Source organism: Hyla sarda, chromosome 2, assembly GCF_029499605.1.
Source record: "Hyla sarda isolate aHylSar1 chromosome 2, aHylSar1.hap1, whole genome shotgun sequence".
NCBI classification, from domain to species: Eukaryota; Metazoa; Chordata; class Amphibia; order Anura; family Hylidae; genus Hyla; species Hyla sarda.
In genome coordinates, this window is record NC_079190.1 from 90,069,495 (window position 1) to 90,092,181 (window position 22,687).

The 22,687-nt window shown below is 43.1% G+C and overlaps 1 protein-coding gene across 4 annotated transcripts in view; it reads left to right on the forward strand.

Moving 5' to 3' along the window:
- Positions 1–21,770, forward strand: part of SHMT2 (serine hydroxymethyltransferase 2) — a 72,502-nt gene extending 50,732 nt beyond the window's left edge. For all 4 annotated transcript variants that reach the window (XM_056562525.1, XM_056562528.1, XM_056562527.1 and 1 more), the window contains exons 8-12: positions 3,569–3,734; positions 10,516–10,615; positions 11,893–12,048; positions 14,578–14,685; positions 21,266–21,770. In XM_056562525.1, the coding sequence (XP_056418500.1) occupies positions 3,569–3,734; positions 10,516–10,615; positions 11,893–12,048; positions 14,578–14,685; positions 21,266–21,393 (658 nt within the window). In that variant the 3' untranslated portion in view covers positions 21,394–21,770. The remainder of the gene's footprint in view (positions 1–3,568; positions 3,735–10,515; positions 10,616–11,892; positions 12,049–14,577; positions 14,686–21,265) is intronic.
- The last annotated feature ends 917 nt before the right edge of the window (positions 21,771–22,687 follow it).

Consider the following 22,687-nt stretch of genomic DNA (forward strand, 5'->3'; position numbering starts at 1 on the left):
CACATATCCCCTTCCCCACATATCCCCTTCCCCACATATCCCCTTCCCCACATATCCCCTTCCCCACATATCCCCTTCCCCACATATCCCCTTCCCCACATATCCCCTTCCCCACATATCCCCTTCCCCACATATCCCCTTCCCCACATATCCCCTTCCCCACATATCCCCTTCCCCACATATCCCCTTCCCCACATATCCCCTTCCCCACATATCCCCTTCCCCACATATCCCCTTCCCCACATATCCCCTTCCCCACATATCCCCTTCCCCACATATCCCCTTCCCCACATATCCCCTTCCCCACATATCCCTTCCCCTTATAATGACCTCCTATCCCGACCTCCTTGCTTTGTGAAATGGGATGTGGCTTGCAAGCCGGATTGACACATTCACCAGGAGATGCAGAACGGAGCTTGTGGAGTAAGGTACCGGAAGTCCCATATACTCGCATGGGACTTGAAACAAAAACCCATCTTTTATGTAAGGGTGTAAGTTAAATTAACCCTTACCATCTTTTTATTTGACATATAAGTAATATGTGTACCAGGTATTATGTGGGAACATACATTTCCCATTGATTTGCATGGAACTTTAAACAAAAACCCTGACCCTTTCAAATGGGGGTAGTTAAGGGTTAAATTAACTATCCTATATTTTAAGTGGACATATAAGTAACATGTGACAAAGTATCAAAATATCTCCAACTGTTTGGAAGTTATGTTGTAACATATATTTCCCATAGACTTGTATGGGACTTTAAACAAAAACCCCGACCCAGGCAAATGGGGGTGAGTAAGGGTTAAATCACCTATCCTATGTTTGTTGTTGACATATAAGTAACATGTGTGCCAAGTTTCATGTTAATATGTTTGGACGTGATGCTGGAACATATATACACACACACACACACACACACACACACACATTGAGAATATATTTATAATATGTGTGTATATATTAACTCAATGGGGGAGATTTATGAAAACCTGTGCAAAGGAAAAGTTGCCCAGTTGCCCATAGCATCAGATTTCTTATTTCATTTTGCTAAGGCCTTGTTAAAAATGAAGGCAGCAAGCTGAATGGTTGCTATGGGTAACTGGGCAACTTTTCCTCTGGACAGGTTTTGATAAATCGCCCCACTGTGTGTATGTGTATGTATGTGTGTATGTTCCAGCATCACATCCAAACGGCTAAAGATATTAACGTGCAACTTGGCACACATGTTACTTATATGGCAACAACAAACATAAGGTAGGTAATTTAACCCCTTACTCACCCCCATTTGCCAGGGTCGGGGTTTTTGTTTAAAGTCCCATACAAATCTATGGGAATTATAGGTTACTGCATAACTTCCAAACGGCTGGAGATATTTCAATAATACTTGGTCACATGTTACTTATATGTCCACTTAAAATATAGGATAGTTAATTTAACCCTTAACTACCCCCATTTGTGAGGGTCGGGGTTTTTGTTTAAAGTGCCATGCAAATCAATGAGAAATGTATGTTCCTACATAACTTCCGTACGGCTGGAGATATTTCAATACCTGGTGCACATATTATGGGTCGGGGTAGGAGGACGGGATAGGAGGACGGGATATGACAACAATATATGAGGATGGGATATGAAGTCAGAAGCTTCCTGTGTTGATTTTCCTCCACAACAATGATTAGGAAGGAAAAACCGGGTAATGCCGTGTACTCAGCTAGTGTGTGTGTGTGTGTGTGTGTGTATATATATATATATATATATATATATATATATATATATATATATATATAATCCCAAAATAAAGCAGCACTACTTATCCAGTCCAACCAAAAAATTGGTGCCAGCGTCCCAAAGGACTTGATCAGAGTCCATCCAAGATAAAAACCAGATACAGGCGCAGCACTCCAACAAAATAAGTGATTTAATGTCTCATGTCAGTAATGCTGACATGAGACATTAAATCACTTATTTTGTTGGAGTGCTGCGCCTGTATCTGGTTTTTATATATATATATATATATATATATATATATATCTATATATCTATATATATCTATATATATCTATATATATCTCTGTGTGTGTGTTCGCCGTATAAGACTACCCCTCTACCTTACAATAGTTACCCCACACTACGTTGTCAGCATAGTTCCTCCACATTAGGCTGGCAGTATAGTTCCTCCACATTAGGTTGTCATCATAGTTCCCCAACATTAGGTTGTCAACATAGTTCCCCCACATTAGGTTGTCAGCATAGTTCCCCCACATTAAGTTGGCAGTATAGTTCCCCACATTAGGTGGTAGTTCCCCCACATTAGGCTGGCAGTATAGTTCCCCCCCCCCCCCCCCCCACATTAGGCTGGCAGTATAGCGCCTCCCCTCCACACACATTAGGTTGGCAGTATAGTTTCCCCCCTACATTAGGTTGGCAGTATAGTTTCTCCCCCACATTAGGTTGGCAGTATAGTTTCCCCCTACATTAGGTTGGCAGTATAGTTTCCCCCACATTAGGTTGTAGGTTCCCCACATTAGGTTGGCAGTATAGTTCTCTCCACATTAGGTTGACAGTATAGTTCCCCCCCACATTTGGTAGGCAGTGGACCCCACAGACATACAGCCTTCAGCCATACACAGTGTATGGCTGGAGGCTGTATGTCCTTGTACTGCCCCACTTCAGTGCTCTGACTACCGCTTCTCCGGTCTGGTGTCACGATCTACTGCTATGGCCTATAGGCCATAGCAGTAGGTCCCGGGACCAGAGGAGCAGTGGTCGTTGCACCGAAGATGACGTGCCGCTGGTAACTTGTGATGCCCGTGCGTCCGCTCTGCTGTTGCTATGGGCGCACCCACGGCATGTCAGTGACATCCCTGCGTGCGCTACCACCCGGCAGCCCCTGCGTTTTTAAATTTAACGCAGGGCCACAGAAAGGTAACCGGGACAACCTTGTGTCCCGAAAAGATCTTTCGGGACACAGGGATGTCCCGAATCTGATAGGGGAAGTTATGCTCGGCCGGGATGCCCGGGATATGGGTAATCCATACCCCGGGCGTCCCGGCCAACTGCAGCACCCGGCGTATAAGACGACACTCGACTTTTGAGAACATTTGACGGGGTTAATAAGTCGTCTTATAGTCGTCTTATATGACGGAAAATACGGGTATATACATCATGCTTATAGCCTGATGCTGTATTCCTGCGGGACCCCATTCATTTCAATGAGCTGAATAGGGTGAGTTAGTGAGGTAGGCTCATTTTTGGTCACCAAGGAAGAGCGTGTGCGCTTTAAATTAGAGAGGCAAAGGTTTAAGCAGTAATATTTGGAAGTATTTACTGAGAGAGTGGTGGATGCATGGAATAGCCTTCCTGCAGAAGTGGTCACTGCTAATACAATGAAGGAGTGTAAACATGCATGGGATAAGCATAAGGCTATCCTTCATATAAGATAGGGCCAGGGACTATTGATAGGATTCAGATTATTGGGCAGACTAGATGGGCCAAATGGTTCTTATCTGCCGACACATTCTATGTTTCTATGAATAACGACTTTAGTTAATTTTTTAATTTTTATTATTAGGTCTGGACTGATATTTTACCGTAAAGGTGTGAAATCGGTGGATAAGAAAACTGGAAAAGAAATTCTTTACAACTTTGAAGATAAAATCAACTTTTCAGTTTTCCCTTCCATCCAGGGAGGTCCTCATAACCATGCGATAGCGGCTGTAGCCGTGGCACTAAAGCAGGTAAGTTGATTACTATTGTCATGCGTTAAAGGAGTTTTCCAGGAATAGAAACCCAGAGCTAATTTCTTCTAAAAACAGTGCCACCTTTGTCCTCAGGTTGTGTGTGGTATTATAACTTGTCTCCATTCACTTCAATGGAGCAGAGCTGCAATACCACACACAACCTGAGGACCGGGGTGGCCCAGTTTTTGAAGAAATTAGCTCTGGGTTTCTATTCCTGGACAATCCTTTTAGGTTGCATAAAGCAGACAATAACATTACAGCCATGGTGCTCTTATCCGTGTGGATTATTATAATTTTTTTCATCTGCTGCCAACACTTTAAGCTGTTATCTTAGGCTGCATTCACACCACGATTGCAGCCTCCGTTTACCGGATACGGCTGGGGAGGGGAAAACCGGGTTTTGTGACCAGACCTAAAACCGTAGTATACTACGGTTTTAGGTCCGGTCACAAAACCGGATACGGGGCAGAAATGGGCCGACCGGAGTAGCTGTTTGACTCTGGTCGGCTCATTAATGTGAATGGATTTCAGCGCCGGTCCGGCTGGGGTACAGGAGCGCCCGGTTTTCCCCTCCCCCTGCCGGATCCGGCAACCTTAGGCTGCAATCGTTGTGTGAATGCAGCCTTAGATTAATGCAATATTACACAACAACCATTTACATGAACCAATGAGTTTAGTGGTCTCCAAACTGCGGCCCTATAGATGTTGCATAACTACAACTCCCAGCATGCTCGGACAGCCTTTTGCCGTAAGCACCAATGAGTTCAGTAATCTTTAAACCAAACAGCATCAATGAGTCCACCGGTCTCCAAACTGCCGTCTTATAGTTGTTGCAAAACCACAATTCCCAGTTTGCCCGGACAGCCATTGACTGGTAGTACCAATGAGTTCAGTGGTCTTAAAAACAATGAGCACAGTGGTCTGCAAACTGCAGCCCTTTAGATGTTGCAAAACTACAACTCCCAGCATGCCCGGACAGCCAACGGCTGTCCTGGCTTGCTGGGAGTTGTAGTTTTGCAACATCTGGAGGATAGCAGTTTGGAGACCACTGCTATATATCATAGAAGTGCCAAGCATAGAGGAGCCGCCATTGTCCATATCCCTAACAAGTAATTTGCAAAGTTGCTTTATATAACTTATTTTTAAGTTGAACCTGGCTAGAGCTGCTTCTCCCTACTCTCCCATTGTTTTTATTACTTGTCATAACCAACAGAGCATAAGTGGCAACCGCTCTATTACATTTCTTGTCATCATCTATATCAGATATGTGCTGCCGTTTCTCACTTTCCATCTAACACTATAGGTTGACTAAATTGATTGATCGGTGTTCCAATATATGGATTAACTATGGAACAGTAATTTATTAACACACACACACCCTTTTTATTTATTTTTATTTTTTATTTTTATTTTTTTTTAAGGATTTTTCCTATAGAAAAGTAATGAGAGAGCCAAAAAACACCATACCCAGAGAATGCTTTGTCTGTAGTTGGTGTCCTACAGGAAATCCTCTCTAAGGGTAGGGTCACACACAGCACATAAGCAACATATTTCATGCTGCAAGAAATCCACAGGGAAGCAGGAAATACTCTGCGCATTTTGCTATGAGCAGACACACAGGGATTCCCCGCCGCAGCCCTGTGTGTGCAGTGAGGTTTGGAGGCGGGCCCGGGCCCCACAGTCACAGCGGCATGCTCGGCCCGCCTTCAAACCTTACTGCGCACACAGGGCTATGGCGGAAGTGCCCAGCATATTTCCCGCTGCCTGGCAGATTTCTCGCACCATGAAATACACTGTCTATGCGCTATGTGGAACCCTACCTTAAAAGATCACCTTTTTGAGAAGACCGCCCCCACGTCCACCATACATTTAGCATAGTAAGCATTCTCTTTGAGAAGACCACCCATAGAAGACCACTTTTCACTGCATTTTTTTATTGTCTTTTCAACGAGATTTTTCTCTTTCATTATTAAAAAAAAATGCAAAAAGCACTGTGTATAAAACCAGCTTTGGCAAAATATCGCTTGGAACATGCATATCATGTATTTTTTTTATTTATTTTTTATTAAAAAGTTAGTGTGATGTACTTCTATATGCTGTAGTTTTTTTATTTTTTTATTAAAATGTCTGTGGCTCATACAGTAGACTCTTTGATGTGCACTGTAAGGATGGGTTCTCACGGCGAGATGTGTTAATGGTTAATGCAAAAAAAAACTGTGTCAACGAGGCACAAAAAAGCCTGTTACCCCTAATAATAAATTGTAACTTTTATTCGGTATATATTAAGATAGACGTGAATGAAAAATACCTATATTGTCATACTCTTATAGAATTCATTAAGTAACAGAGTGTAGGATGTATTGGGGAAACTGTTTAAAACCCAATCCTATGGCCAATGCCACCAACACTGTAATACAATTGAGGTAAGTGTTATCTTAGCCTAAGGCTGAAGTCATTAGGCCATTAACCCGTGACAACAAAGAATTTTAAAAACGTACAGACACTGCCACCTAACTAGTTTCACTCAAATACATGAGCTTCATCAGAGGTGCAGACTGGTGACTGTCAAAATGACGGTCGTTTGTACTTTTATGTCCGCAGTTACTGACATCACCCACTTGACCTGATGTCTGTTTAGCCAATCGCTGGGTCCATATTGAATGGACACTCTATTCTGCCAATCAGATCTTCTATCGGCTTGCATCATGTATCAGTCATTTTATTTGTTTATCCGTACCCATTGGCAACCCCAATTCAGGGCCGCCACATCATGATATTATCTCCACCTACCTCTGCGTAACAGCCAATAAAATAACTTACCTGGATGGCCAATCGTATCACCTCTCTGCCTGCACCAATCCACATCTTTTATGTATTGACGTCTATTTCCAGGTCAGGTGCCCGTCACTTCCTGATCTTGGCGTGTGCGCCCGGTCCATGTAAACACAGCTGCGGCTGCTAAGGTCCGCGTGCGCAAGATCTTATACTCAGGGACACATCCCTTACAGTGGTGTGTACCTGTGCCCGCACTTATCCCCCTATCTGGGTATAAGGATCATATGCGAATGCGCCGGCACTTAGTCTCAGTGTCACTGTGTGCCGGCATTCAAACTGAAATCGGGTAAGGAATGTATACCTGGCCTGGGGCGACATTCTTATTATAAAATTAGTAAAAAATAAGTTGCATAGAAAAATGTGTAGGAAACCATAGGGCTGGGCGTCCGGGCCAATGGCTGTCCGGGCATGCTGCGAGTTGTAGTTTTGCAACAGCTGGAGGTCCGCAGGTTTGAGACCACTGCTGTACGCTGTATCCCTATGCCCGGGCTGCAAAAGATAAAGAAAATAAACTTTAACTTACCTACGTCGGCCTTACGCTGGGGACGGGACTGTCGGACAGCCGTCAGCCTATCACCGGCCTGAGCGATGTCCTGCCCCGGCCAGTGATAGGCTGAGCCCACTGTCATGCAGGCCAGAGCTCCTTACATGACAGTGGGCTCAGCCTATCACTGGCCGGGGCGGGACCTCGCTCCGGCCAGTGATAGGCTGACAGCTGTCCGAAGTTCCCGTCCCCAGCGTGAGGCCGACGTAGGTGAGTTAGTTTATTTTCTTTATCTTTTGCAGCCCGGACATAGGGATACAGCATACAGCATTGGTCTCAAACCTGCGGACATCCAGCAGTTGCAAAACTACAACTCCCAGCATGCCCGGACAGCCATTGGCACGTCTATCTTAATATATACCGAATAAAAGTTCAATTTTATTATTAGGGGTAACAGGCTTTTTTGTGCCTCGTTGACACTGTTTTTTTTTGCATTAACCATTAACACATCTCGCCGTGTGAACCCATCTTTACAGCGCACATTAAAGAATCTACTGTATGAGCCACAGACATTTTAATAAAAAATAAAAAAACTACAGCATATAGAAGTACATCACACTAACTTTAAAAAAAAAAAAAATAAATGATATGCATGTTCCACGCGTTATTTTGCTAAAACTGGTTTTATACACAGTGCATAGACAGTGCATTTCACGCTGCGAGAAAACAGTGCTGGCGGGTAACATAGGATTAGTTCCCGATGTGGGGACGGGACAGCGCTGGGCTGATAATACATTCCCGAGGGGGAGGGGCCAAACCGGTATTGTGGTATGGGGGAAAATTCATATCGTGCAGCCCAAAAAATTCGGTATTCAGTATGAAACGGTATACCGCCCAGCCCTAGGAAACCTGTAGCTTCTCGAGTACCACGGACCACAATAATATGAACATTTTGACAGTCACTTGCCTGCACCTCTGATGAAGCTCATGTATTTGAGTGAAACTAGTTAGGTGGCAGTGTCTGTTTTTAAAATTCTCTTTGTTGTCACGGGTTAATGGCCTATTGGACTGCAGCCTTAGGCTAAGATAACACTTACACCAATTGTATTACAGTGTTGGTGGCATTGGCCATTGGATTGGGTTTTAAACAGTTTCCCCAATACATCCTACACTGTGTTACTTAATGAAGTCTATAAGACCGTGACAATATAGGTATTTTTAATTCACATCTATCTTAATATATACCGAATAAAAGTTAAATTGTATTAGGGGTAACAGGCTTTTTTGTGCCTCGTTGGCACTTGTTTTTTTTTTTGCATTCGATTGCCTTCCCTAATAAGGGTATCTGTGATGTTAGTTAAAGGGGTACTCCGGCACTTAGACATCTTATCCCCATCCAAAGGATAGGGGATAAGATGCCTGATCGCTGGGGACCCCCGTGATCTTGCATGCAGCACCCCATTAAAATCAGTCCCCGGAGCACGTTCGCTCCAGGTCTGATTACTGGCAATCACGGGGGCCGGAGCATTGTGACGTCACGGCTCCGCCCCTGTGTGACGTCAAGCTCTGCCCCCTCAATGCAAGCCTATGTCATCACAATGCTCCAGCCCCCGTGATCGCCAGTAATCAGACCCCGAATGTGCTCCAGGGAGTGATTTTAACATGGTGTTGCGTGCAAGATCACGGGGGTCCCCAGCGGCGGGACCCCCGCAGTCAGGCATCTTATCCCCTATCCTTTGGATAGGGGATAAGATGTCTAAGCGCCGGAGTACCCCTTTAATGGTTAATGTGCACATTTTTTTCTTAAAAAGTATACAAACTCAAACATTGACTTCTATGGTGTTACGTAGACAAACTGAATATTTCCAATTTTTTACCTTTCATGTTTTTTTCTGTATACTGTAATGTAGTAGTCTATGCTTTTGTGTCGAGCAAAAAACAAATATGTTTTTATATCATGTAAGTTAAAGGGGTAATCTGGGGAACTAAACCCAATAAAGCCCATCCATTCTTTCTTAGCAACCTATTTATTTTTCTAAATATTGTGTATTAGCTATATAGAGCAGTTCCCCTCTTTGATTGTCACTTACATACAGGAAGTCAGGGAATTACATCATCCAGCCATCCACGCTCTTTGTCCAAATTCCTCTCTGAAAGCAGCCCCCCTCCTGAGAGAGACAGGCCATGTGGTTTCTGCCTTGCAATGATGACTCATTCTCCCTTTAGGTTATGTTTACCCTACGTAATTCCCACGGAATTACACAATGTGAACATAAACATCAGTGAGAGTGGGTCCTCCAGGAATTTCAGCAGCGGACAATTTTGCCGCTGAAATTGTTCCGTGCAAAGAAGGAACATGTTCGTTCTTTGAGCAGAAGTCCGCGAGCACTGCATAACCGTCAGTGGTGACGGCGCAGTGCTGCGCAGTCCTACCACCGAAGTATTTTGTCCGCCAGAATGGAATTTCCGCTCGTGGAGATTCCGCAGTGTGAACGCACCCTTAGTGTTGAGAACTAGGAGGTGTGTGCAGCCTCAGCCAATTGGACACTGAACCTCCCTCTGCTGTTCAGAGCAGGTGTGTTGGGGCTGCTCTCGGAGAGTGAACTGGCTGACAGAGCAGAGCTGCAATGATTGCTGGGAGAGGAGGCAAGGATGGCAAAGAATATCAAGCAGTCAGAGGCAATGCATATCGGGCAGGATGGCTTACAGGGACCATTGGCTGTCTAGGCATTCTGGGAGTTGTAGTTTTGCAACCGCTACATGTCCACAATTTGAAGACTACTGATTTGCAGACTGAAGAGGGTTTATAAGAATATACTAGCGTATGTACTTGTCTGGGCTAAGGTGTTTTTTTTTGCAGCTGTCTAATCTGTATATATGTGCATTATGTAATTATATACTGTATATAAGCACACACTTTGGGACCCCCTACTGCCTCGCAGTACAGAAATCTTTTTAATAAACCTTCTATTTGTTGAATGGAATAGCGATTTTGTTGTGTGTGAAACACCTGCTGACCGATAACCACAGCGCAGGTGACTCCAATAGGAAATGTGGTTATTAATCTTATGGTGACAGCGCTGGCAAATACTGCAGAACCCAGACAACCGCCTCACCCTGAGAAACTATTAATTGCTGACTAGAGGGACAGGCGTGAAGGAAGGGGGGTTAGAATAATACGGAGACGGAAAAGGATTTGAGGCATCTATGTGGACAAGAAATTAGCTAAATGGAATAAAATGTAACAATACTGTATGCATTTCACAGCTAAAGACCCTTTCTGCTTAAAATAAAAAATAATAAAATAACAAATACCAGTATTGTTAATACTGGTGTCCTATGTGGAGGATCTCTTGGATATGCACGGATCCCGATGTTACTGTTAAACTAGGCCTCTCATTCTGCAGAAAATATGGCAAATAATCAGTAATAAACAGAAATCTTTCTTTGACTCCGCAGGCCAGTTCTCCGATGTTTCAGGAATATGCCGCACAGGTCCTGAAAAATGCCAAGGCCATGGCCGCCTCCCTGCTCAAGAAGGGTTACACGCTGGTATCAGGTACAGTGAAAGTGGACACTGTGGATCATATTGTCTGGAATGTATCCTGCATAATAACGGGTTGTGTTTTGTCCTGTTTGAAATGGAGTCACTTCTGTGTTATAAATTAGCTAGAAATGACCCAGATTCATTGACTTCTGTTAAGCAAATTAACCATAAGGACCACATGGCTCCACTAGTGACTCAGCCCTTGCTATCAGGCTAATAAAAACTAATATTTTATTAATTCACTCTAAAACTAAATTTTAGAATGGGTCAGAAGTGGACTTGCTAACCACCCATAGACAACATTATAGCCACTAATGTGTTAAAAACTTTGATGTAATCAAACTTGGTATCTCTCTGACATGTTTTTACTGCCTAACGGCATCATCAGGGGAATGAGACACAATTGGGTCAAACTTCATGGTGCATTGTTACCCTGATAACGCTGCACAATAGAATACTTATATGGCAGTAAGGGGAGGGCCAGTACAGTCCTATCCCTTTTAGTAGGGATACCAAAAGGGCACACGTAGCAGGTCAAGTTAACAGTAAAGTTGAAGTTTATTATGATCTTGTAGCTAACGAAAGGTTTCCTTAGGCCAAGAATTATATTAGACCTTACCTTTTTAAGAAAATATTCTCTGTGTGCCTTTTTGGTATCCATACTGGAGGGATAGGACTGTACTGGCCCTGCTTCATGAGTATCATTGACTCTGCCAGGTGGAGACCTGATGCTAAAGAGTCCTAGACATGGGTTGAAACAGCTTATTACGATATAGAGGTGGGCCTATAATACAAGCACCACTCACCCAGGGAGCACCTTTGACCTTTATTCTGGGATGTACTCATCCTGTGGTGTGCTGCGCTTTGTATATTTCTTTCTAGCCCACTGCTGTTTTTTGCGGATAAATATAATTGACTTCCAATTTCTTTTTTGCTAATATATATATATAGATATAGATAGATAGATAAATAGATAGCAGTCCAAGGGAAGCAGCACCCCCAAAAAAACGGTAGTGTGGTGCACACAGAACCGAACCCTGGTCAATGGTCCATATGTAGATAAATTAGTAGCAGCGTTTCAACCAGGAGAGCTGGTTGAAACGTCGCTGTAACTTTCACCAAGATATGGAATAAATGTCACTTTTTTTTGCACTTTCATCATTTTGTGTGCTGCGGATTTCTACTAATTTATTTATTTATATAATTTATTTTATTTTATTTATTTGTGTCTATTTGTTGAGGGAAATTTGTATCGGGGGTTTGATGATCTTATAATTTTCTTCTTTCAGGAGGTACTGATAACCATCTGGTGTTAGTAGACCTGAGGCCCAAGGGTCTGGATGGAGCACGAGCTGAGAGGGTGCTGGAACTTGTGTCTATAACTGCTAACAAGAACACGTGTCCTGGTGACAAGAGTGCTCTTACTCCTGGTGGTCTGAGGCTGGGTATGTCCTTCTGTTTTCCATGTAATTTCTTTTCACCACATGTTTTATCTCTTGTGTTTTTATATATTTGTGTTCATGCCACGAGAAGTTGCAGGCATTATGATGAAGGATGTACAGAATCTGCCCTTTGAGTTACCACGTTCAAAGAGGAAGGGGGTGAATAATATAACTATTTCTCTGTAGTGTAATGAGTCACTGACATCTCATTACAGCTCTGACCTGTCATAGACAGGTGGGGGGATTTATGAAGCCAGGACCCCTATCTTTAGACCAGTGTTTCCCAGCCAGGGTGCCTCCAGCTGTTGCAAAACTTCCTCCCAGCATGCCCGGACAGCCAAAGGCTGTCCGTGCATGCTGGGAGTTGTAGTTTTGCAACAGCTGGAGACGCCCCGGTTGGGAAACACTGCTTTAGACTATAAAAAGTCGTACATATTTTCTCAAACGCCTAATTTGCACAAAAATTAATTAAAAAAAAAAAAAATTTCATATCCATGACTAGCCATTCATCCAATAGGTGTTCATAAACTGGTTGATATATGGCCCCTAGAGCTGAGCAAAGTTACAGTGATTCGATTCGTCACGAACTTCTCGGCTCGGCAGTTGCTGACTTTAGCCGGAGCACCTGAAAGCTGAACTAATTTATGCAGGCTAAAGTCAGCAACTGCCGAGCCGAGAAGTTTCTGACGAATCGAATCACTGTAACTTCGCTCAGCTCTATTGGCCACTATATGCCTTGTTTTTTTAGTTTTTGTGTTCTCGAATTGGTTTTCTGCTTTATTATTTAGTCTTGGATACTTCAAATTGGTTTTTGCTTTAGTATAGTCTTAGATACTTTTATTAGTTTTTGTGGCTTCCAATTGGTTTTTCTGCTGTATACTTAAAATATTTTTTTGCTTTATTATATAGCCTTAGATACTTCAAATTGGTTTTCTGCTTTATTATATAGTCTTAGATAGTGCTGGGCGGTATACCGGTTCATACCGAATACCGAAAATTTTTTCCTGCACAATATGAATTTTTCCCATACCACAATACCGGTTGGGCCCCTCCCCCCTAAAATGAATGAATTATCCACCGCAGCGCGCTGTCTCCACATAGGGGAACTAATCATATGTCACCCGCGGGCGCTGTTCTGCTTCACTTTCCCCCAGGGAATTATCAGCCCAGCGCTGTGCTTTCCCCCATATCAGGGAACTAATCATATGTGACCCGCGAGCACTGCTTCTCTCCCCTGCCCCCAAATAAATATCAGCCGCTGCGCTGTTCTGCTTCACTTTCCCCCAGTGAATTAATAAGCCCGGCACTGCGCTTTACCCCATATCAGGGAACTAATCATATGTGACCCGCGAGTGCTGCTTCTCTCCCCTGCCCCCAAATAAATATCAGCCGCTGCGCTGTTCTGCTTCACTTTCCCCCAGTGAATTGATAAGCCCGGCGCTGCGCTTTACCCCATATCAGGGAACTAATCATATGTGACCCGCGAGTGCTGCTTCTCTCCCCTGCCCCCAAATAAATGTCAGCCGCTGCGCTGTTCTGTACTATCCTGAGCCCGGGCTTCAAAAATAAACAATATAGAGGAAGAGAAGCAGCGTCCATGGGTCATATGATGGGGGGGAGAAGCGCCCATGGGTCACATGATGGGGGTGGGGGCAGGAATACTGTTAAATTAAATACTTCGTAGCCGCCATAATTTACAAAAATACAGTGATACACATTTTTGGTCATACCGCCGAGCTCTAATCTTAGATACTTCAAATTGGTTTTCTGCTTTATTATATAGTCTTAGATACTTTAGGGGTGTGCGACTTTTCTTTTGCCTACATGTGACTTTCGCACATCATAAATATGGGACCACTGCAAGGTGAGGATGTTTGTAACTTTTTGCTTATCCGCAAAAAATTGCACAAAAAAGTGCTTAGTCGCACGTGAGAGTAATTAAAAAAACGCTCTAAATACCTTGATAAATGTTCACCTTAGTCTCTAGATTAGCGTCTAGCTGTGCAGGGACAGTTTTCTTTTTCACTTTTTAGGAACTATGCTTCTAGTTTGTGCTCAGTATATATTAGCACTTCTCTACCCATCTAGTTATTGTTTATGCACACACCATGTCTTACTATTTGTATATGTCAATGCATATTCCTGTATTTGGTGGTGTCATTTTCCTCCCTTCCTTCCTTTTGTACCCTTCTCTTCCCTGTTAATTTTAAAAATTCCATTCAAATTTTGAATGAAAAAAAAAAAAAAAAACAGCTTTTCACTATGCTCACGAAGTGGGTGGAGCATTACGTAAAATGGGTGTGGAAAGGGGCATGGCCACCGCAACGCTGAACTTATGACAATTTATGCTACAGAGCTAAATTGTATTTGAACTCTACACAAGCGCCATCATAATGCTAAAGAACAGCCGATGCAATGCCTGATTTATTAAGGGGTCTGTGCCTTTTAGATCATGTTTTTTAATAAGACTGAATGTATGTTATACAAAGCTTTCAAGAATATTTATCTTGTCCTTTTTTTTTTTTTTTAAAGGTGCTCCTGCTCTTACGTCCCGGAATTTCAGAGAGGCAGACTTTGAAAAAGTTGTTGATTTTATTGATGATGGCATCAAGATTGGTCTTGATGTGAAAAGCAAGACAGGTTGGTGATAATTGTTATAATAGCACATTAAACAGCTTCTAAATATCTCTGTGTAACACACATATAAGAGATGGGGCATGTGTATTAGCACTCTGTACTGTATAAAGTATGTGTGTGCCGGATTGGCTGAAAATGAAAAGAAGACTTTAATTCTTTCACCCATTCCCCTCCATGTCCATTCCATGTTGTCCAGTCCTGGCTAGAGATGTAAACTTTCTGGAAATTTTGAAGCCATGGCAAAAAATATGTATATTTTCCTGAAAAAAAATGAACTTTTCTAGAAAAAAACAGAGTGGAGTAGTAGTTATGAAATTAAAATGATTTACAGTGCTGAATGTTGGTTTCCCTTTTTGCAGACGGGAGGAAAATTAAAACAAATTTACTAGTCAACCAGAAACATTATATAGATGGGGAAGAACATTAAGGCCCCTTCACATATGTGCGTCGTCCGGCAGTGTTTCCCCCTGGTGCTGTAAGAAAATGACTTGTAGAACTGATCCTATTCATTTGAAGGGGACCGTTCACATTTTTCTGGCATCTCAAGTTGGATGCCGGATAGTGGAACAGGGGAGCATATTTTGCTGCTTTCCCCTGTCCAGCATGCACACTAAATGAATGCCAGATCCTAAACAGTTGATGAACTTTTGCTATCAGTTGTGGGTCTCTGGACATATGCAAATCCAGCCTAATAGGAATAAGATAAAGGCCGATCTGATAGGACAGAAACATCAACTACTATAATACCAACAAGATGGAGCCCAGCCAAAACCAAATTACACTCATCTTTTCCCCTGCAGCGCCCCTAGAGACAGAAATGCATATTGCTCTTCTTTTAAAATTGCATTCTAAGTATTTGAATTGAATTCCAGGATTTGCTCGTCTCCAGGTGAGACTTTAGAACACAATTACCCCAGAGCACGTAGCCTGGGGTACAGATATCCCTATATAGTGGGATTCCCTAAAACATAACTTTTATTGGTGTGTATTAAATATAAAGGCAAAAAATGGTGCTCAAAGTGAATTTAAAACTGAATGCACTATATGCCCATTGACTGCATATTGCCAGGTGGAGCTCCACTCTCTATATGTACTAGTAGTGGGAGTTCTATGTATGATCCCACCTTATTGGCATATATAACATGAGCTTAAAAACAGTAGATGCCACCTCTACATGTTTCTGTGAATCATTACCGTCATCAGGAGGTGTGGCACCATTTTTTGTCTATATATTTAATACATACCAATAAAAGTTAATGATTCACAGAAACATGTAGAGGTGGCATCTACTGTTTTTAAGCTCATGTTATATATGCCAATAAGGTGGGATCATACATAGAACTCCCACTACTAGTACATATAGAGAGTGGAGCTCCACCTGGCAATATGCAGTCAATGGGCATATAGTGCATGCAGTTTTAAATTCACTTTGAGCACCATTTTTGTCTTTATATTTAATACATACCAATAAAAGTTATGTTTTAGGGAATCCCACTATATAGGGATATATGTACCCCAGGCTACATGCGCTGGGGTAATTGTGTTCTATAGTTGATCAGATCCCGGATTTCCCTTTGGGGACATTTGTGATCAGGTGAGACTGGAGATCTTTATGTTCTCCAGTCTCCAGTTCTAAATGTTCTATAGTTTCAATACCATGGTATAAACATATTATCTATCATTATAAAAGAACATCTTACTTACTGCTTTTTGAGTTTTATTTTACATTTTTTCAGAAAATTAAAAAGTTCTTTGGAAAGAAAGCAAACCCAGATCCTCTCTGCAGGGACAATAATACAGAGGCTATATTATGTCTACCCTATTTACAGTGGAAGTCAGCACTAAAAATAAATGTGTTGTACTTTCAACACCCCCCTAACACCCTATATGACATGGATAGGTTGGACAAAATACAAGAAAATAAATGGCCAAATGACAGCTTCTGGCCCCGTCCCCATATATATTTAAAAATTTTAAACAGACAATGATTTCAATTTTATTTTCAAAAATGTTTCCAGTATTACTAAAAATCAAAACTTTACTAAAATAAAGACATACAAATAAAGCCCAATGTATCTAAAAACTATTAAAAAATATTAAAATGACTAGAATAAACAAAACTTTACATCCAGTCATTAAATACACTGCTCCAAAAAAATAAAGGGAAGACTTAAACAACACAATGTAACTCCAAGTCAATCACACTTCTGTGAAATCACACTGTCCACTCAGGAAGCAACACTGATTGACAATCAATTTCACATGCTGTTGTGCAAATGGAACAGACAACAGGTGCAAATTATAGGCAATTAGCAAGACACCCCCCAATAAAGGAGTGGATCTGCAGGTGGTGACCACAGACTACTTATCAGTTCCTATGCTTCCTGGCTGATGTTTTGGTCACTTTCGAATGCTGGCGGTGCTTTCACTCTAGTGGTAGCATGAGACTGAGTCTACAACCCACACATGTGGCTCAGGTTGTGCAGCTCATCCAGGATGGCACATCAATGCGAGCTGTGGCAAGAAGATTTGCTGTGTCTGTCAGCGTAGTGTCCAGAGCATGGAGGCGCTACCAGGAGACATGGAGGAGGCCGTAGGAGGGCAACAACCCAGCAGCAGGACTGCTACCTCCGCCTTTGTGCAAGGAAAAGCAGGAGGAGCACTGCCAGAGCCCTGCAAAATGACCTCCAGCAGGCCACAAATGTGCATGTGTCCACTCAAATGGTCAGAAACAGACTCCATGAGGGTGGTATGAGGGCCCGAAGTCCTCAGGTGGGGGTTGTGCTTACAGCCCAACACCATGCAGTAAGATTGGCAAATTCACCACTGGTGCCCTGTGCTCTTCACAGATGAAAGCAGGTTCACACTGAGCACATGTGACAGAGTCTGGAGATGCCGTGGAGAACTGCGAGCAACATCCTCCAGCTTGACCGGTTTGGCGGTGGGTCAGTAATGGTGTGGGATGCATTTCTTTGGGGGGGTGCACAGCCCTCCAAGTGCTTGCCAGAAGTAGCCTGACTGCCATTAGGTACGGAGGTGAGATCCTCAGACCCCTTGTGAGACCATATGCTGGTGCAGTTGGCCCTGGGTTCCTCCTAATGCAAGACAATGCTAGACCTGATGTGGCTGGAGTGTGTCAGCAGTTCCTGCAAGGGGAAGGCATTGATGCTATGGACTAGCCCGCCTGTTCTCCTGACCTGAATCCATCTGGTACATCATGTCTCGCTCCATCCACCAACGCCACGTTGCACCACAGACTGTCCAGGAGTTGGCGGATGCTTTTGTCCAGGTCTGGGAGGACATCCCTCAGGAGACCGCCACCTCATCAGGAGCTTGCCCAGGCGTTGTAGGGAGGTCATACGGGCACGTGGAGGGCACACACACTACTGAGCTTCATTTTGACTTGTTTTAAGGACATTACATAAAGTTGGATCAGCCTGTAATATGGTTTTCCACTTTGATTTTGAGTGTGACTCCATATCCAGACCTCCATGGGTTGATAAATTTGATTTCCATTGATAATTTTGTGTGTGATTTTGTTGCCAGCACATTCAACTATGTAAAGACGAAAGTATTTCATACGATTAGTTCATTCATTTGGATTTAGGATGTGTTATCTTAGTGTTCCCTTTATGTTTTTTTAAGCAGTGTATATTGGGATAAGCTCAGGGATTTGAGCAAATGTATGAAATTCTGCTTTTACTGATTTATTAAAGGGATCCTCTTCTCCCAGTTATGCTGCCCCCTGATGAGGACAGCATAATGTAGCAGTAGGCATTCTGATTCCAGAGGTCAGTCCCTTGTGCCAACACGAACAGTAGTTTATAAGGACTTAAAATTTGAAGTGCCCGGCGCTGGCAGAGATATTTCTAGCATAATCTTTAGGTGTCTCTCCCACCTGCCAGCGATGGACTGGATTCTCCCTATCATTGTGCATAAGCAGAAGGCTGACAACCGTGAGCAGGGGGAGCAAAATCTAGTGAATAGGCTGGACTACTGTTTGTATTGGCACAAATGAGAGACCCCTAGAAACAGAGTGTCTGCCTCTATATTATGCCATCCTCTGCATGGGCAGGATAACCAAGGCGAAGGGTTCCCTTTAATTGAAACCACACAATCTTATAATCAATATTTAAGAGATTTAATACCAATGACATACTGTAGCTCAATGATCACCGCTGCAACAGGGAGCACATAGACATAATAGGAGAAAAGTCCAGCATACTAGAATTCTGTAAAGCACTTACCATATTTTTCGTCATATAAGACGCTCCGGCATATAAGACGCACCCAATTTTAAAGCATAAAAATCTAGAAAATAAAGATTCTGAACCAAATACAATGTAAAGTATAGGACAGTGATCTTCAACCTGCAGACCTTCAGATGTTGCAAAACTACAACTCCCAGCATGCCCAGACAGCCGTTGGCTGTCCGGGCATGCTGGTAGTTGTAGTTTTGCAACAATTGGAGGTCTGCAGGTTGAAGACCACTGGTATAGGAGGTAGTACTCATGTGTCCCCGCCACTCCGTACCCGTCACCGCTGCCCTGGATGTCGCCCTCCATCGCTGTCGCCACGTCCCCGGGTGTCCCCGCTGCTCCGGGACCTCTCTGCTGCCCGGTATCCTTGCTCTCCGTCGCCGTCATCATGTCGCTACGCACGCCGCTCCTATTGGATGATGGGACGGTGTGCGCGACGACGTGATAACGACGAAGGAGAGAGCAGGCCATGCAGGGGATCCCGGCATGGAGCAGACACAGAGGAGGCAGGTAAGGTCCCTCCCGGTGTCCTGTAAGCTGGTCCCGAACAGCCCGACTGAGCAGCCGGGTTAGTGTCACTTTCGCTTCAGACGCATCGGTCAGCTTTGATCACCGCGTCTGAAGGGTTAATACAGAGCATCACCGCGATCGGTGATGTCCTGTATTAGCCGCGGGTTCCGGCCTTTGATGGCCGCAGGGACCGCCGGTTTTAATGTGTATTTGCCGTATAAGACGCACCAACTCCCCCCCCCCCCCCCCCAGTTTTGGGGAAGAAAAAATACGGTACTTTGTTGGCAAATAGTTTAATCCAAATCACTGCTTTAGCATTTCAGGCAAAAATGCCCTAGTATGCAGTTTATTATAATGTATTTCCTTTGACTTTGTTAAACAAGTTTATTAGAGTAATCCTACTAAGTATGCATTTGGGGGTTTCAGTAGGCTTTCTGTTTGCATCTCATCTATACACATCAGATTGACCAAAGGAACCTGCAGATAAAATGTACACAAACCATATTGTACACAAACCATACCAAAATATATGGTGAGAACCAAGAAAATGTGGTCTCTTATTGTGTTTTGCTGTAGTATGTTCTGCTGCTTTGCACATAGAACAGTCACGTCCAGAATAGTCGCTCATATTGTAATATATTCCTGCTTTGTGTGTGGTGGCTGGGGATCCATTACTTGGGTTGAGTTATGGTATAATAGAGTAAAATCTTAGTGTAAGGGATACACTGAATATAAATCATACGCATATGGCTTTTAACTGGGGTTATTGTGTCACTCCTCATTTGTGGATGCTGTGGTTGGCTTGTGTGAGAATGTTACATTAAAGAAAACATTACAATGGAAGATTATATGTAGCAAATCTAAACACTTCTGTAGCCTAAATGTAGTTTTTAGGTCCCTGCAGGTCACTGGAAGCCACTTTCTCTACTCAGAATAACAAATTATTCTGTGGGAAATAAAACATCTTGACGCATGTTTAACGCGAGGTCAAGAGATTAGTAAAATGGGTCATCTCTTATGATCTGCCTTCCTATTTTCCCCAGTATCTACGTGATACTTTGTGGCTTTGCTTTAACTTGACAATTGCCTCTTGTAGCAGATCTACATCAGGGGTGGTCTTCTTAAAGAGCCCATCCATTGTAAAGGTTTTACAGCCAAGGCTGTATTTTTCATTAGGCTCCTGTAGGCCTGTGCCTAGGGCAGCTCTTCAATAATAATAATAAATAAATAAAAAATGTCGATGTAGCTGTGGACTGGAAAATAAAGCTCAATTTGGTTAAATACACATAGATAAGAACATATTTGCAGCTACTTTCACACTGCTATTGCTCCCCGTCGACAATGGCCGTCAAAGTCTCCCCCCGACTTAAACGGTCGTTGTCATAACTGGGAGCAACGGGTCCCGGTGGCTCCCATTTACTATTACGGGGGGCCGCCGGGCACTGGTATGAATAACGGGAGAAAAAGACGGCACATGCTGTAATTTTTCTCCCGTTATTCTGCCCGGCTCTCCCAGCGGCGTCACACTGCCGTGCACTAAAGACAGTGTGAAAGGGGCCTATGTTGTAGATTTGTGTTTTTTTTTCACTTTGTCTGTGTATAGGGGCGACATGTAAAACATGAGTTTTTTTTTTTTGCTGCTTATGGGAACAGATCTGCATTAAAAAATTCCAAAGTTTGTGGAATCACCCTAATGAAGGGAGTGCCTAGTGTAGCATGAGCTGTAAATACATTTATAGCGGACGGTATTTGCTTTGTAATCCTATGATAATGCACCAATATTCTATAATCTCTTCTCAATTTTATTTTTGTAGCTAAATTGCAAGATTTTAAGAACTTCCTTTTGGAGGACCAAGACACAGTACATCGCATTGCAGATCTCCGTCAACGTGTAGAGAAGTTTGCCCGTGCCTTCCCTATGCCAGGGTTTGAGGAGCGTTAAACTTACGAGAACAAAGGCTACTTCATTCTGCTGTCTGTGCCCTGTCTGTACCTTTTCCTTTAGACACTCTTTCCCATTACGTACTATGCATTGCTCCTTCTCCAAATCTTTTTCTACTTTTCTGCTTTTTCTGACGCAGACTTTTTCCTCCAGGATCGCTTTTACATGCAAGAACTCAATATAGGACTCTATGGACAGATTGTGCAGCCGCGGCAATGAATGTTGTGGTGGCATTTGTAGACTGCAGTGTCTAGTGAAGGTCAATAAAAGCAATAACATCCATTGTGTGGACTCCTTTCCCATCTTAAATGAAGACTTGCCAACAAGTACAACCTCAGCCTTTTTTTTTTTTTTTTTTTTTTTTTTAAACTTTGCCACCTACAACATAACCACCATCTGTTTTTTGTGGTCTTCAGTATGCCTTTTTGCATTATTTCAGTATTTTATATGATCAATCATGACGAACATTCTTTGACTATTCTTATGGTATTGTGTCTTGTATACAAAAATATAGCATACCTCCAGTGAAAAATAAAAACTTCTCAGTGCTCGTATATCTTCATGAACAGAATCATTGTAAATCCTTTCCCTTCAAAGCTCTTGTGCTGCAGACTTTTCCTTCCTTATTAAAGGGGTATTCCGGGCAAAATATCTTATCCCCTATCCAAAGGATATTGGCTAAGATGTCTGATGGTGGGGGGCCTGCCGCTGGGGTCCCCCCGCGATCTCCCTGCAGCAACCGTATTCTATGCGGGGCTGCATCTCCAGTTTCAGAAACCTCCGGGACTGGAGACGTAACGCCACGCCCCCTCCATGTCTATGGGAGGGGGCGTGACGGCCGCCACGCCCCCTCCCATAGATATGAATGGAGGGGGCATGACGTCATGTCACGTCTCCAGTCCCGGAAACCTGGAGATTACAAAAACTGGAGACGCCACCTGCGATCAGACATCTTATTTTCGATCGTTTTGGACAGGGGATAAGATTTTTTTGCCCGGAATACCCCTTTAACTAACAGAATTGTATCCATGTTACCTTCAGTCAAGTCCTAGCTACACAGTACGCAGGTCCACATACTTGCAATACACTTGGCAGCTCTCCCCCCTTTATTTTGGGTATGACACACAATCCAGTTACATTGCATTCCCGTTATCCCTATGTAGTAAATACTTCTGAACTATCTCTGTTAATCTGCATTTTTTATTTTTATAATTGCAGACTTTTGGGGTATAATTGGTAAAACTGGCAAATATTTTTTTTTTAAATGTCTGCATGGTCCTAGTGCCAACGGACT